This window comes from Globicephala melas, chromosome 2, assembly GCF_963455315.2.
Source record: "Globicephala melas chromosome 2, mGloMel1.2, whole genome shotgun sequence".
NCBI classification, from domain to species: domain Eukaryota; kingdom Metazoa; phylum Chordata; class Mammalia; order Artiodactyla; family Delphinidae; genus Globicephala; species Globicephala melas.
This window is the reverse complement of record NC_083315.2, coordinates 139,861,125-139,878,179: the sequence shown is the minus strand read 5'-3', so window position 1 is coordinate 139,878,179 and position 17,055 is coordinate 139,861,125. Positions and strand designations below refer to the sequence as shown.

Genomic DNA, 17,055 nt, shown 5'->3' with positions numbered 1-17,055 from the left:
TAATTACTTGTTATTCCTTGAGTCGAACGATTCCGGGCGCATGGTGGTTACTTAGCCTTCATTCACCATTTGATTCTGTGCCAACAGGTCGTCCGGGTGCTTGGCCACTGGCACCGCCGAACCTGGCACCAGGATCGTGGCCTCTCCCAGTCAACGCTGGACCGAGAGAAGCCAGCAACCCCAGCTGGCGGGGAACGAAGGCTGAAGTTGGAGAAGGAGGACGCGCAAAGTCCCGCCCGCCGAGCGCCGCGACGCCTGGTGGGTATTAATAAGGAGAACCTCAAGGCCGCGGCCCCGCCGAGCCTCAGGCGCCCTGACGCCGCCCGTGCGAGCTCGGGGCGGACCCAAGCGGCCGGGCCCCCTTCCATAGTGGCCATGGGGGCGGGGCGGGGCGCGGCGCGCGCCGGCGCGTGGAGGCCGCGGGCAGTGGCGGAGCGCGCGGCAAAGGAGGGGCGCGCGGGGCGGGGACGCGCGGGGCGGGGGCGCGCGGCCGCTGAGGCCTGTGGCGCCGTCACCCGGCAGACTCGAGCGGGTGGAGGGAGGCGCCGCCGGCGAGGCGCGCAGAGACAGATCGGGGCTGCACCGGCGGCCGGTCCACCCTCCCGCCGCCGTCCTCCGGCCCGCGGACCGCGCGGTCCCGTTATCATGTCGTTGAGGCAGCGGCTGGTCCAGCTGGTCGGCAGTTTGCAGGACCCTCAGAAAGTGGCTCGTTTCCAACGGCTGTGCGGGGTGGAAGCGCCGGTGAGCCGCACCGCCACAGCTGCCGCCGACCCGAGGGAGGATGAGAAGGCGGAGGCGCCCCTCGCCGGAGAATCCAGGCGCCGAGAGCGGCAGCTGGGGGCGTCCGGAGGCCCCCCGCCGCCCGGGAGCGACCGCAATCAGTGCCCAGCCAAGCCAGACGGCGGCGGCGCCCCCAACGGCGTGCGGAACGGGCGGGCGACCGAGCTGGGCCCGGCCTCGCAGCGCCGCGCGGGGGTCCTGCGCCGCAACTCGCTGACGGGCGAGGAGGGCCAGCTGGCCCACGTGAGCAACATGCCTCTCTACTACCTGTTCTGCTTCGGCACGGAGCTGGGCAATGAACTCTTTTACATCCTGTTCTTCCCCTTCTGGATCTGGAACCTGGACGCCCTAGTGGGCCGGAGGCTCGTGGTCATCTGGGTGCTGGCCATGTACCTGGGCCAGTGCACCAAGGACATCATCCGCTGGCCGCGGCCCGCCTCGCCGCCCGTGGTCAAGTTGGAGGTTTTCTACAACTCAGAGTACAGCATGCCCTCCACCCATGCCATGTCCGGCACCGCCATACCCATCTCCATGATCCTCCTCACCTATGGCCGCTGGCAGGTAAGGGTCCCTGTTCTCGCCCGGCTCAGCCTAGGGGAGTTAAAGGACTCCGAGCCGTTGTTGCTGTCTGCAGTTATTTGAATTTGGCCGTTCCCCTCCCAAACCTCTCTTCCCACAGGTTTTCACAGTACCCGCAAACAGGCCCTTTTTAGCTTTTAAAAAAATAATGAAACAATGGGGGAAACCTTCAGACTTAGTCGTCAAACTCTATTTTAATAGTAATACCTTTCTTGGAACCTAAAGTAAACACTATTCGTGGAGTAATACATTATCATCGGGCTTTGGTTGAGTTTCTAAGCGATTTTAATGTGATGCACAGAATATAATTATGATTACTTAATGTAATGTCCTTATAATTAATAGTTGGGTGACTAAGATTCACCCGTTTTATATGGTGCCTTTCGCCAGACTGATTTCTGTTTCAGGCGTAGGTAAAGTCATTGGCTTTATCCCGAGACAATGTTTATGAAACAAACATGGTCGTTCAAGCAGTGAAGTAATGAATTTTAAATGAAAGCCACCCTTTGTGGAAGTTAATGGAGCACCGCCTGACTGCTCTTTTAAAGGGGTGTGGTTGCTAATTTGCTGATAGACACAGTTTAATTAGCTTTTGGATCACTGATCTGAACTATCACTTTGAGCTACAGTATTATTGTTGAATTAGCTTTACAAATGGTTTTAAAGTTATTCTTAAAATTAGGGTTCTTGGTCAGACTAGTGGGTTTGTAAAAATGGTAAATATGACAGCAAGATCAGCCTGACAGCTGGGGATGAGTTTTTAACAGTAAACTTTTATATTTTGCCTACTTCTTCTGGCCTCCCATTTTTCAGTTTTTCATGGTCTGTAAATGTTACTTAGATTTAAAAGCTAATTCTTTTTTTATATAGAAGCAAAATTTATTCTTAGACTGATTTTTTATCTGTCTTTCTAAAATTCTTATTTTAAAAAGTATAGTTGGTTTACAATGTTGTGTTAGTTATCTGCCTTTTAAATTGTAAGGAGGTTTGTTCATTCTGCAGACCAGTCCCTTAATTTAAGAATAAAGTTAATAACTATGAAGAATCTAAAGAATCAGACTTCCTTGATTTTTTTTCCATTACAGCACAAAATCATCTCACACTGAGAAATACACATTCTGTATAAAACTCCATTATGGTAAGCTTACTTATCTCAGGCTTAATTTCAGTATAGATAAACCCTTGTCCTCATGGACATTTCTGTGCAGTGCATCTCTCTTACAGGAACATGGAAAGTATGTAATGTATATAGTAAGAATGGCAGAATTATGAGGGAAGAGTACCATGAACAGTTTTTTTTTCCTGTTTAACCTAAGGAGATACACAGTAATATTCAGATTGTAAATTAGTGCTGCCTGTTTTGCATAATAGATAAATATCTCAAGTTTATTTAATCTAAATGCTTCAGAATTTAAGACTGTCATTGACTTATCATATTAACTGGTTAGCTAATGATGTTTCTCTTATTTTTATGGATTTTCCAGATTCCATAATGATAGAGCCTTTTGTAACTCCTCGTTGAGTAGCTATGTTGCAAGCTATTAATATTAGCAGTCCAAGAAAGAGAAAGTAGTTGTCGCTCATCATTCATTCAGAACACATGCTAACCGGAAGTCTGAAAACAGTACTGCTGGATTGTTTATGGGATGCAGCTATCAATATTTTAACACTTCAGGGTTATTTGAATTATCAGAATATGCTTACATTACAGTTTTTGAACAACCTAGTATATTTAATTCAAAGTTTGAGGAATTTATATATCTTACAGTTTTAGAATTTGAGCTAGACAGGACTTTAAAAATCACCTAGTCTCAAACTGTCATTTTACAGATGTGGAAACTGACCAGTTACATTAGAATTAATCTTGGAAAATTGTTTCTTCTTTTACGTGTCCACTCTAAGTTTGAATAAACTTCCAAAATTTGAATGATTGTCTTTGGTTAGTTGTTTTTTTTTTGCGGTACGCGGGCCTCCCACCGCTGCGGCCTCTCCCGTCGCGGAGCACAGGCTCCGGACGCGCAGGCTCAGCGGCCATGGCTCACGGGCCCAGCCGCTCCGCGGCATGTGGGATCCCCCCGGACCGGGGCACGAACCCGTGTCCCCTGCATCGGGACACTGCACCACCAGGGAAGCCCTGGTTAGTTGTTTTGAAAGAAAGACTCCTGTACATGAAAGTTCTGTGTTTATAAATGTTTGGTTGTAATAATGCAGTACAAAAAACCAAAATGACTTTTTAAATTTTTTACTTTTTAAAAAAATCCTTGTTTTGATTGAAAACAAAAGTACCTTCCTTTGCTTAAGGTGTTTTGGTCCTCTTCTCTGCCAATTAGTATTATAGTACTTAGAAGGCTTATATTTCCAGAGTGGGTAATGAAAAAAATATATATTGGAAAGTGGGATAAGAATTAAACAATGCAAGCCTAGTGTTTTTCTAATTAATAGCAGTTTTGGTTGACAGTTGTTTCCATCTGCTTGTGCTCCTACTGCTTATTCAGGACAGGTGTGTTTATTTCTAGTGCCTAGGATGCTGAAACGTCTCTGGAAACTGAGTTATCTCATATGCCATCCCTTTGGCTTGAGACAACTACTTCACTCACTCCTCACTTCATGTTCTTAACTTGAAATCTGGACAAGGTTCACTCACATGGAGCCTTTTAAATGAACCTTTTCTGTTTCATTATTCATTTGTTCTTAAAATGACAGTAAGCCAGAAAAATCACTTGGGGCTTCTGTAATGTGCAGTTTCTGCACCTTACCCCCAGAGATTCTGATCCATTAGATAAGTGAGGGGTATTGCATTTTACTGAAATTCCCCAAATATTTTTGAGGAAAAAATGTACTTTCTTCAGTCCCTTCAAAAATATCAAGGAAGTCTGATTCCTTAGATTCTTTTTTTTTTTTAATTTTATTTATTTATTTATTTTTGGCTGCATTGGGTCTTCAGTGCTATGCGTGGGCTTTCTCTAGTTGGAGCGAGCAGGGGCTACTCCTCGTGTGGTACGCGGGCTTCTCATTGCGGTGGCTTTTCTTGTTGCAGAGCACAGGCTCTAGGCGCCCGGGTTCAGTAGTTGTGGCACGTGGGTTCAGTAGTTGTGGCTCACGGGCTCTAGAGCACAGGCTCAGTAGTTGTGCCACATGGACCTAGTTGCTCTGCGGCATGTGGGATCTTCCTGGATCAGGGATCGAACCTGTATCCCCTGAACTGGCAGGCGGATTCCTAACCACTGCGCCACCAGGGAAGTCCCCTTAGATTCTTCATAGTTATTAACTTTTTTCTTAAATTAAGGGACTGGTCTGCAGAACGAACAAACCAACCTCCAGCCAGTAAAATCAACTCTTGATCCTTAGAATATATTTTATATTTCTACAACATTGCTGTCTCAGTTCTTTTGCAGTTCGATTCTTTGAATCTTGTAAAGATATGTTAATAATACAAAAAGGGAGATTGAAACAGTATGGCTCCAAACAATTATTTGATATGCTGGAAGAATTTTTTCCAGTAATGCAAGATAGAAAGTGTTATGGCATTTCTCCAGGTATTAAATAGCTTGATCCATTGGCCAAGATAATGATTATTGCTCTCATATTATTTGTTGGAATTTTTTGTAGTCTGAATTGGGAAAAAAATAAGAAGTAAGGGACATCAGATATTAAGAACATAGTCTTTTGAAGAATAATCTAAAATAAAAAATAAAGCACTCCTTTTGTATTTATGTCTGCATGTTCTTTCCAGAAATAAAAAGTCTTAATTTTTAAATAATATGGCATATAATGAGTTCTAATTATATATTTAATTTAATAACATTAAGCAAGTTTTAGATGAATTTCATTTTTAAAAAATTAGTGACATCTCACATTTTATAGGGTTACCTATAGGTAACCTATAGGTGTTACCTATAGGGTTACCATTCCCAACTAGGGCATATGCTTTCACTACTTTTAATAATAATAATAGTTATATTATTATCTTTATTAACATTTATTAAGGTCTTACTATGGGTCAGACATTGTTTGAAATGTTTATTACCTCATTTAGTTTGCTCTTAAAACATCCCAATGTTTGGTCCTACTATTAATACAAGTTTACAGATTAGGAAACTGACATAGAGGAAGGATAAATGACTTAGAGTAACATAGCTAGTGAGTCACAGGCTGTCTTTTTTTTTTTTTTAATTTATTTATTCATTTATTTTTTGCTGCATTGGGTCTTCATTGCTGCACGCGGGCTTCCTTTAGTTGCAGCGAGCGGGAGCTACTCTTCATTGCGGTGCGCGGGCTTCTCATTGCAGTGACTTCTCTTGTTGTGGAGCATGGGCTCTAGGCGTGCGGGCAGTAGTTGTGGTGCGAGGGCTCAGTAGTTGTGGCTCCCGGTCTCTAGAGCGCAGACTCAGTAGTTGTGGCACTCGGGCTTAGTTGTTCCGCAGCATGTGAGATCTTCCCGGACCAGGGTTCGAAGCCCTGTCCCCTGCATTGGCAGGCGGATTCTTAACCACTGCTCCACCAGGGAAGTCCCACAAGCTGTCTTTAAACTTACAGACAAACTCCAGAGCTTACAGAGAAAACTCTTTTCATATCATACTTTGTGATTTTTAAATAATCTTTGCAATAATAAAATTTTTGAAATAGATATGTGTGTTCTTAAAATACAAAAACAGCTTTTATATACCTTGAGAAAATAATGTGTACATACATGTGCAATAGTGACAAATATTTCTTTTAAACATTAAGTTGTTGACTGAAATCAAATGCCGATTTGATCACCTTTCCTTTCCTCTATCTTCCTAATATAAATAAAAAATTAAGCATAATGAAGTCTTTGGGGAAAAAAAGAACATAAGATATTCCATCATAATGTAGTTTATTGTAGATTAAAAAGGAAGATATCTGTGAGATCATGAAACAATAAAAGAAAGGCAAGACATAACAGTTAGAAAAGTAGGTCACAAATGAGAGAGACCAGAAAAGGCTTCAAGAGCCAAGGAAACTGATCATTATAGTAATTCTTGGAAGAAACACAGTTTATTAAAAAATCAAATTGGTTCGCTACTTTATTTATTTTTACCTAGTATGATACTTGTGTTTGAAATGCACATTTTCCTGATTTTGTAAGTACTTATTATTAAATCTTCATTTTAAATTAATTTATTTGAACAGGTAATAGATTGTAGAAAATTCAATATTTACATAAAAATATGAAGAGGAGAGTACAGTTTCTCTTCTTTTTCTGTTCCACAGCTATGAGAATCTCATTTCCAGAGGGATTCATTGTTAGAAGTTTCTTATTTAGTCTTATAGAGATAGTCTTTACTTTTGTAGGCATATATTTATATAGTTTATTTTTCATACAAATGGCAACATACCGTTCTGGACCTTGCTTTTTTAATGTAGAAATATATTGGGAAGATTTTCCTTTTCTTTTACCCAAAAATTAATGAATACTAATTTTGTGCTTGCGATTGTCTAAATGCCTTACATGACTTTTAATCTCCATAAAATCCCATGAGTATTGTCACTGGTTTGCAGAAGAAACTGAGGCAGAGGGAAGATAAGTAACTAGCCCAAAATGACTCTGCAAGTACCTAACAGAGCCTGGATTCAGACCCAGGCAGTTCTGCTATGAAGTGACACTATACTACTGTTATATTGCCTCTCCGTATTAGCATTTTCCATGTTTTATACAGAGAGCTATCTGATTTTTTTCACATGTGCATGATGTTCCAGTATATTAACAGCGTAATTTATTTAAAAGTTGACTATTCCAGTACTGCCAGTTCAAAGACTTTCTCTATTTTTTTTCCTATCAGATTGTTGGTATTTTACTAATTTTTAAAAACTATACCTCTTTGGTTTTCTTTTTTTTTCTTTAAGTCCTTGCTCTACCTTCAAATAATGTTACACCATTTCAAGTATAGCAACAGTATACTTCATTTTTCCCTTTTCCCAACTTTTTTTTTTTTTTTTTTTTTTTTTGCGGTACGCGGGCCTCTCACTGTTGTGGCCCCTCCCGTTGCGGACGCGCAGGCTCAGCGGCCATGGCTCACGGGCCCAGCCGCTCTGCAGCATGTGGGATCCTCCCGGACCAGGGCACGAACCCGCGTCCCCTGCATTGGCAGGCGGACTCTCAACCACTGCGCCACCAGGGAAGCCCTCCCTCCTTTGTATTATTGTTGTCGTACATTTTACATCTACATATGTTATAATACTCAGAATACATTATTATTTTTGTAGAGTGTTCCAGCATTATTTCTAGAAATATTTTTTTCTCCCTTCTTCTCTCACATCATCCCCTTCTGGAACTTCAATCTCATGTATGTTAGATTTGTTTAACACTGGTCACTTGTAAATCACTAATGCTATGATGATGATGATGACGATGATGAAGAAGATGATGATGATGATTGCAGTGTTTCTGCTCTCTGTGCTTCATTTTGGATAGTTTCTATTGCTACAACTTCAAATTCACTGGTCTTCTGCAATGCCTAGTTTTCTGGTAAACTCATCAAGTAGAATGAGATATGATTTTAGATACTATATATTTTATATCTGGAAGTTCCTATTGGGTCTTTGGTCTAGTGTACAATTAAATTACTTGTCAGTTTAATCTTTTTAGGCTTGCTAGAGTGGGTCTAGAATAACCATAGTCTAGAGCTAATTTAGCCTCACTTCTAAGGTGATAACCTTCCAAAGACTACCCAATTCCCTCAGCACTCTGCCTGGTGGGAAAGCAATTACAGGCCTGTGTAAGCTTTGGGAATTATTTGGCCTACTGCTTTCCAATAGAAAAGCCTGATGGATTTTCATCCCGTGTGTGCACAGGTTAGTACTCAGCCAGTGATTTGCAGAGACCCCTTCACCCCCACGGGGCTCTTTCTCTGTGCAGAGTCCTCTCTCCAGTACTCTCTTGAAAATTATTGCTGCTTTGACCTCTGGGAACTCCTGTTTCTCTCCCCTCAACTCAGTGAGACTGTTGGACTTTGTTTTGCTTCCTCCTCCTGTGCTACAGCCTGGAGACTGCCTCTAGCAGCAAGCCAGGGCAGTCATAGGGCTCATCTCATTTGTTTTCCCTTTTCTCATGAATCACAGTCCTGTGCTATTTGTTTTCCAGTATCTGAAAACAGTTCTTTCATATAATTTGTCTAGTTTTCTTGTTGTTTACAGTGGAATAGCTTTGTTTTCTTTTACAACAGTTAATCATTTATGGGCAGAAACAGAAATTCTCTTACCTCTACTGTTTTTTTTTTTTTTTAAACATATAATAGCTTACTGAGATGTAATTCATATACCATACAATTCATCCATTTAAAATATACAATTCACTGGCTTTCAGTGTATTCATAGTATTGTACAACCATCGCCACAATCAACTTTGGAACATTTTCATCATCCCCCAAAGGAACCCCATACCCATAGCAGTTGTTCTCTATTTTCCCCCAATCCCTAGGTACCCCTAGGCAACCACTAATCCACTCTAGAGATTTGCCTACTATTGTCATCTCATGCAAATGGAAGCATACATATGTAGTCTATTGTGAATAGCTTCTTTCACTTAGCATAATGTGTTAAGATTCATCCATATTATAGCATGTATCAGTAATTCATTCCTTTTTATTGCAGAGTAATATTCCATTGGATGGATATACCACATTTTATTTATGCTTTCATCTGTTGTTGGACATTTGAGTTCACTTTTTAGTTATTCTGAATAGTGTTGCCATGGATATTTTTGCGTAAGTTTTTGTGTGGACGTATTTTTTTTTCCTCTTGGGTTACTTACTAGTTTTTTTTTTCTTTTTTTGCGGTACGTGGGCCTCTCACTGCTGTGGCCTCTTCCGTTGCGGAGCACAGGCTCAGGACATGCAGGCTTAGCGGCCATGGCTCACAGGTCCAGCTGCTCCGCGGCATGTGGGATCCTCCCGGACCGGGGCACGAACCAGTGTCCCCTGCATCGGCAGGCGGACCCTCAACCACTGCGCCACCAGGGAAGCCCACTTACTAGTTTTTGAAGCCTTTTATGTAGTGGTGAAATTTGCCTTTTGACTGTGGTGTGATTTGGAAGTATGTTTCCCTAATCATTACTTCTCTTCTGACTTTTTTTCCAAGGAGAAATTTTTCTTTTTATGTATCAATCTTTTTTTTTTTTTTTTTTTTATGGTACGCGGGCCTCTCCCGTTGCGGAGCACAGGCTCCGGACGCACAGGCTCAGCGGCCATGGCTCGCGGGCCCAGCCGCTCCGCGGCATGTGGGATCTTCCCGGACCGGGGCACGAACCCACGTCCCCTGCATCGGCAGGCGGACTCTCAACCACTGCGCCACCAGGGAAGCCCTATGTATCAATCTTTTATTTCATAGTTTCGCAATTTTGTGTAATATTAGGATGGCTTTCTACCATGGTTTCTTTTTTTTAAATTTAATTAATTAATTTATTTTTGGCTGTGTTGGGGCTTCGTTTCTGTGTGAGGGCTTTCTCTAGTTGCGGTGAGCGGGGGCCACTCTTCATCGCGGTGCGCGGGCCTCTCACTGTCGCGGCCTCTCTTGTTGCGGAGCACAGACTCCGGAGCGCAGGCTCAGTAGTTGTGGCGCATGGGCTTAGCTGCTCCACGGCATGTGGGATCTTCCCAGACCAGGGCTCGAACCCGTGTCCCCTGCATTGGCAGGCAGATTCTCAACCGTGCCACCAGGGAAGCCCCCTCTACCATGGTTTCTTATAGTACTTTTATGGTTTCATTTTTTATGCTTAAATTTTTGAATCATCTCTTGTTTTGAGAAAGGAATCCAACTTGATATTTCCCAATGGCACCATTTATTGAATAATCCATTTTTCCCTACTGACTTGAACTGTCACTTTTATCATATATTAAGTATAGGTATATATTTGGGTCTATGTCCATAATTTGATTTAGAATTGATATATCTAATATTTTGTGCAAGTACTATACTATTACATTTATTGTAGTTTTATAAATAGTTTTTCAGAATTCTTGCTGTTTTTATTTATCTGTCTTCGTGTACTTTCGATTCTGTCTAGTTCTAAAAGAAAAATCCTTTTGTGTTTTTTTTATTAATTGGAAAGATAAAGTTGTCCTTTCACATTTAAGTTTTTGATCCACCTTCAGTTGCCTTGTACGTGCTGTGAGGTATGGATCTGATGTAATGTTTTATATAAATAATTAACTGACCTTGTGCCATTTTTGAATAGTTTATCCTTTCTCCACTTATCTATAATGCCACTTATGTTACATATCAAGTTCCCATATATGTATGGGTCTAATTCTGGGTTCTCTGTTTTGTTTCACTGGCCTGTTTGTCTCTCTCCTTAGCAATATTATCACCTTTCTTAATTGATATAGTTGCTTTAGAATAAGTCTTGGTATCTGTTTATGAAAGTTCTCTATCATATTCTTCAAGACTGTGTTGGCTATTTTTGAATATTTGTTTTCAATATACAGTTTAGAACCAGCCCTTTAATTTCCATGTAAAAACCTGTCTGGACTTTTACTGAAATTGCAATGAATTTATAAATTAATATGGAGTGAATTGATAGCCTGACAATTTTGAATTTTCTTATGTTTGAATATGGTAAATCTTATTTATGTTTTCTTAAATGCATTTCATGAAGTTTTGTAATTTTCTCCATATGGATCAAGCATATCTTTTGTTGGATTTATTTCTAGTTACTTTATTTATTTTTGTTACTGTTGTAAATGATATCTTGTTAAAATTCAAATATTCTAACTTTTTGTAGCTGGAATATAGAAATGCCCTTGGTTTTTATACATTGATCACATATAAACTTTGTTCAACTCGCCATTAGTTTAATAATCTCTAGGATAGTCTCATCTGTTCTCTATAGGGAAAATCATCTCAGCTGAGAATAATGACAAGTATATTAGTTCTGTTGTAGTTGTACACTTTTTTCCTTCTCATTGACTGAAAAGCTTTAATCAAGGTAATGACATTCAATTCCACAAATATGATCTCTTCACATTTCTAATAAGTACTAGGCAATAACATAAGCCCTCCAGATATCAGAGTGACTAAAACAAATATGGTCTGTTTGCTCAAGGAGATTAGATTGGTGTTTTAGAAATACTCTTGTGTCTGTAGGATGGAAAATGGACTGGAGAGAAGCAAGACTGGAGGCAGGTAAGCCAGGCCTAGTAAGAGGTTACTCTGCCAGTGTAAGGGAGAGATGATGGGGACCTAGATCAGGAGACTGCAGACAGGCCTGCTGCCTGATTTTATATGACTTGTGAACTGTGAATGGTTTTCACATTTTTAAATAGTTGAATAAAGTCGAAAGAAGAATGATATTTTGTGACACGTGTACATTATATTATTCAAAATTTTAGGGGCTATACAGTAAAGCTTTATTGGAACACAGCCGTGTTCATTCATTACATAATTGTCTGTGGTGCTTTTGTGCTACAACAGCAGAGTTGAGTAATTGTGACCTTGATTGTATAGTCCACAAAGCCCAAGATAGTTACTTTCTGGCTCTTTACAGAAAAAGACTTTGCTGGCCCCTGACCTTTAGGTGGCAGTAGAGAGAAATGGTGAATTTGAGAGTTATTAGGAGGTAGACTGACAAGGCATGGTGATTAACTGGGTGTGGCTGTAAAGAGGAAAAAGTGGAATAAAGGATTATTCCCAAATTTCCAGATATTTGGAAAGGTGAGAAATATTAGTTTGATTTATAGAGATAGAAGATATTGAAATCAGGTCAGATTTGTGGAAAGGGGCAGGAGCGTGGAGGAGATGAGTTCTGTTTTAGATACGTTGAATTTGACATGTCTGTAAGACAGCCATTTGCAACTATCTAGGAGGCAGCTGTATACATGAAAGAGACCTGGACAGGTTTGGTGTCAACAACATAGACATGCAGAACAAAGTGATTAGAGTGGATGATATTGCCCTCAGTGAGGATACAGAGTAAGAAGAACAGAGGGTCTATAGGAAAAAAAAATTTAAAGACATCAATATTTAAGGAATGGATAGAGTAAAAAGAACCTGGAACAGAATCTGACAAGTAGCAGTTCGAGAGGTTAAGAGGATATCTTAGGGATTGTCTAACTAAGGCAGCGTGTGTGTGAATGTGTGTGTGTGAGTGTGTGTGTGTGTGTGTGTGTTGTGGGGGTGCAGTGTTCTAGTAACCCATTTGAACTAGCTTAAGCAAGCAAACAAACAAACAAAAAAACCAAAAAACGTTATTTGAAGGCTAGAGGGGGGCTGTCTCGTGGAAGTCAAGGATAAGAAAGTGCTACCAGGTCTCATGAGGGATTGGAGCTAGGCTCTGGAATGCTATCAGAACTAAAGGCATGCCATCCATCTTTGTTTCTTGAGGTTGCATGGTCTCTCATTTCTGCTTCTTTCTTTTCTGTCTGTACTTTGGCATGTGTATGTCAGCCTCACCCCTAGTTCTATGTCATTTCCAAATTCAAGCACGTAACAGAGACTGACTGACTTTCTGACTTTATTACTATTAGGAAAAAGAATCTGATCGGCTCAGCCCAGCCAATGGATTTGCTTCCCTAGAGCCAAGTGTCTGATTCAGGGGCTGTGGTCAAGAGAGCAGGATCACACAGTATGAGCATGTCTCCAGGGCCACACTGCTGGGTCTAAGTGGGGATGTTTGCAGAAGAGAGGCATATAGATTGGACAGTATCATAAAAAGAATATACTATAAACTACAAGTGAAAGAAAGAGAGGGTATTCTGGAAAAGGAAAGTAGTTAATATTGTTAAATGCTACTAAAGATAAACGGGATAAGTACTGAACCTTATAGAAGGCTTGGAAAATAGAAGAATAGGAAAAAGCTAGTGTTAACTTTATTTCCTTACAATTTTGAAATAATTGGGACCATATTGTATGCGGACTTTATTCTTTTTTTATTTAATATAATGTGATGGTAAATTTTGAGTCAACTTGGTTAGGCCACAGTACGCAGATTTTTGGTCAAACACTATTCTAGATGTTTCTGTGAGGATATTTTTAAAAGACACTAACATTTAAATCAGTAGATTTTGGATAAAGTAGATTACCTTCCATAATGTGGGTGGAGCTTTATCCAATCAGTTGAAGGCCTTAAGAGAAAAAAGACTGTCCTCCCCCAAGGAGGAAGGGATTCTGCTAGCAGACTGCCTTTGGACTTGAGCTACGTCAAGTCTTCCCTGGGTCTCCAGGCTGCTTTCATACCCTGAAGATTTTGGATTTGCCAACCTCCATAATCCTTAAAATAAATCCAATATAAAGCCAATTCTTTATAATAAATCTCTCAATATATATGTATACATATACATCCTATTGGTTCTTTTTCTCTAAAGAATTCTGAGTAATACATTATGTCATAAATTTTCTATCAGTAAAAATTCCTAGAAAACTATTAATGAATGAAATCTTTTCATATTCCTGCAAAATACTTTTTATACTATAGGGTTGTCCTTACTGTTGATATTATTATCTTTATAATCAAGGAAACTGCATTGCAAAGAGACTATAAAACTAGCCCATGGTCCCACACCTGAAGAAGTAGGCACCTTTCGGAGAGTCTGCCGAGTTCCCAGCCCTCTGAAGGTTCCCTCACCTATAGGGCTGCCATATTTTCTCTACGTGTTCTTGCCCATCAGGAACTGAGAAGAGTACTGTTTGGGCAGGTTCCTCAATGAAGAAGTAGTGAATTCAGAAAGCTTTATCTACCATGTGGACTGAAGAACAGAGAAACTAGTCTGCAGAAAAAGAAGAATGAAGTGGATATGTAAAGAGAAGAGATGGTCCTGTGACCGTCCAGTTTATAATTCCAGTTTCTTCTTGAAGCTTAGCCTCATTCTGCCATAGGGTCCTGTGAGATGCTCTGTATCTTTACAGATACATCTCTTTTTTTCCCTTCAAGATAATTTAATATCTGTTATTTACATTTTTAGAGTCCCAATAAATGCATGTAGTAAGTGGCTAGATCCAGGTCTGTGTAGCTCCCAAAACTGATATTTTATTTTATTTTTTTGGCTTCGCTGCGTGGCTTATGGGGTCTTAGTTCCCCGACCAGGGATTGAACCAGGCCCTCGGAAGTGAAAGCACCGAGTCCTAACCACTGGACTGCCAGGGAATTCCCAAAAACTGATATTTTAAACACTACTTTATTATCAATAAATGTTGATTTATTCATTGTTGTATGGTATATATAATTTTATTATAAACATATTTATATATAATCCTTGCCCTCATTTCTATTTCTTTAGTGAAGAATTCTAGGAGAGAGGTTACTGATTCAATGTATATGAACATTTATAGCTCATTGTGTATTGACAAAATGCTTTCCAGAAAGGTTGCCTCAATTTTTACTCCACTAGCAGTGTATGAGAACAATGCAGGATATATCATTAATGTGTTCTTCCTGTCCTTTGTTGTTCATCTAAACACTGTCCATTCCTCAAATGGAAAATATAATATTTTTTCTTGGTGCTTGCCTTTGTCCCATGTTTAAGTTACTTTAAAATTTTTTGACTTCTACTAAGAACAGTCTTTGTAACTGCTTTTTTTTTAATTTAATTTTTTTTTTTTTTTTGGCTGCTTTGGGTCTTTGTTGCTGCGCGCGGGCTCCCCCTAGCTGCGGCGAGTGGGGGCTACTCTTTGTTGCGGTGCGCGGGCTTCTCATTGCGGTGGCTTCTCTTGTTGTGGAGCACGGGCTCTAGGCGCGTGGGCCTCAGCAGTTGTGGCTCGCAGGCTCAGTAGTTGTGGCTCGCAGGCTCTAGAGCGCAGGCTGAGTAGTTGTGGCGCACAGGCTTAGTTGCTCCGCGGCATGTGGGAATCTTCCCAGACCAGGGTTTGAACCTGTGTCCCCTGCATTGGCAGGCGGATTCTTTTTTTTTTTGCGGTACGCGGGCCTCTCACTGTTGTGGCCTCTCCCGTTGCGGAGCACAGGCTCCGGACGCGCAGGCTCAGCGGCCATGGCTCACGGGCCCAGCCGCTCCGCGGCATGTGGGATCCTCCCGGACCGGGGCACGAACCCATGTCCCCTGCATCGGCAGGCAGACTCTCAACCACTGCGCCACCAGGGAAGCCCGGCAGGCGGATTCTTAACCAGTGTGCCAGCAGGGCAGCCCTATAACTGCTTTAATTGTAAGTAATTTTATTAACTTACTGACATCAGTGAGTGTGAATGGAAAATGTCCTAATATAAAACATAATTCCAATTATGAGTGATAAATATTTAAGGAAAGCATATCAGTAAAAGTAAAAACATTTGGTAGAATAACTGAAGGAAATGTTTAGATAAGTGTTCTGTGATAGGATTTGCAATGAAAAGATTAGATAGTGGCATGAAATTAAAAACATCTAGGAGGTCATGTAATCTGTTTTGGGTTTGGTAATTTTTTATTGATTTGAAAATAGGAAGGATTTGTACATTTTTCTTTCATCTTTTTGCTGTTGTTGTTGTCATTTTGCTTTTTTCTTTGGCCGCCCAGCTTGCAGGATCCCCAACCAGGGATCGAACCCGCAGTCTCAGCAGTGAAAGTGAGGAGTCGTAACCACTAGACTGCCAGGGAATTCCCTCTTTCATCCTTTTTGATAAGATCTAAAGACTTAAGTAAAAACATTCTTTTTAGAGGAAATAACATAAATTCAGCAGATAAAGCTCAACATTCTCTAAGAAAAAGAAAATAGAAGCTAGGAACCCTTACCAAACTCAAAATTATAACTTATTTGTGTAGTGATAAAAGTGTAAAGTAATAAGCATGGTAAATTGGAAAAATCATCAGAATAGGCCACTAGAATATAATACTAAATGTTATTTAGCATTGCTGGGTCTGTTTCTTATTTTGTAAAGAGAGGGGAGAGGAATTAGTGTACAATCCTTTGTACTTGCAATTAAGTGAAGTTTGTACCTAGCCTCCATTCTAAGAAAAGCTAAGTAAAATGTATCTGTGGTATTTTTGATCCTAGGGATACAAGGAATTAAACAAATAATACACTTTATACAGCTTAGTATAGTGGTTAAGAGCTCAGACTTGGGAATCAGACTTCCAGTGTTTGAATCTCATCTCTGTAACTTAATACCTGTTTGATTTTGGGCCTCTCTCTGCCTGTGTCATTCAAATTAGAACACCTACCCCTTAGGGTTGTTCTGATGATTAAATGAGCTAATATTTGTAAAGCTCTTAGAATAGTGCCTGTACATGGTAAATTGTACGTTAAATTATTTAATCTATTAACATCTCAGTAGAAAACAAACTCACACACATTTCTTCTAACATCTGCCTAGAATTGAATTTGGGGTATAAAAAAATCCAGTTTGAGTTTTCTATTGCAATGCCTTTTGCATTTTGAAAATTACTGTACTTAATTGCCTTTATTCCACTTACTCTCCCAAGTGCTGAGGCAGCTCCAGAAGAGCTGTTGTCATCCCAGACTAGATTTGCTCCCAACCCTAGAGATTTGAATTAGGAATTTAAAAAAAAAAAAAAGTCTCTACAGAATCTGTACTAGACACTGGAGAGATTTTCTGGGACCTTGTGAGCAAATAGGCTATATTATCCAAGAGACAATTAGATTAAAAATGATTTGACAGGTTACAATCATAATGAATTAATGAATTGGATACTGCCTGGAAGACGGGATTTACTAAATTTCTTTTGTTTCTACTCTGGTTTCTGCAGAGGGAATTAAGAATTTGTTGTTCACCTTAACTATCTGGAAAGCTGT

At 40.5% G+C, this 17,055-nt stretch overlaps 1 protein-coding gene across 2 annotated transcripts in view; it reads left to right on the top strand.

The window, feature by feature from the left end:
- The first annotated feature begins 486 nt into the window (after positions 1 to 486).
- The window catches only part of SGPP1 (sphingosine-1-phosphate phosphatase 1), a 36,144-nt gene continuing 19,575 nt past the window's right edge, over positions 487 to 17,055 (top strand). For both annotated transcript variants that reach the window (XM_060294886.1, XM_030855180.2), the window contains exon 1: positions 487 to 1,341. In XM_060294886.1, coding sequence (XP_060150869.1) covers positions 646 to 1,341 — 696 coding nt within the window. In that variant the 5' untranslated portion in view covers positions 487 to 645. The remainder of the gene's footprint in view (positions 1,342 to 17,055) is intronic.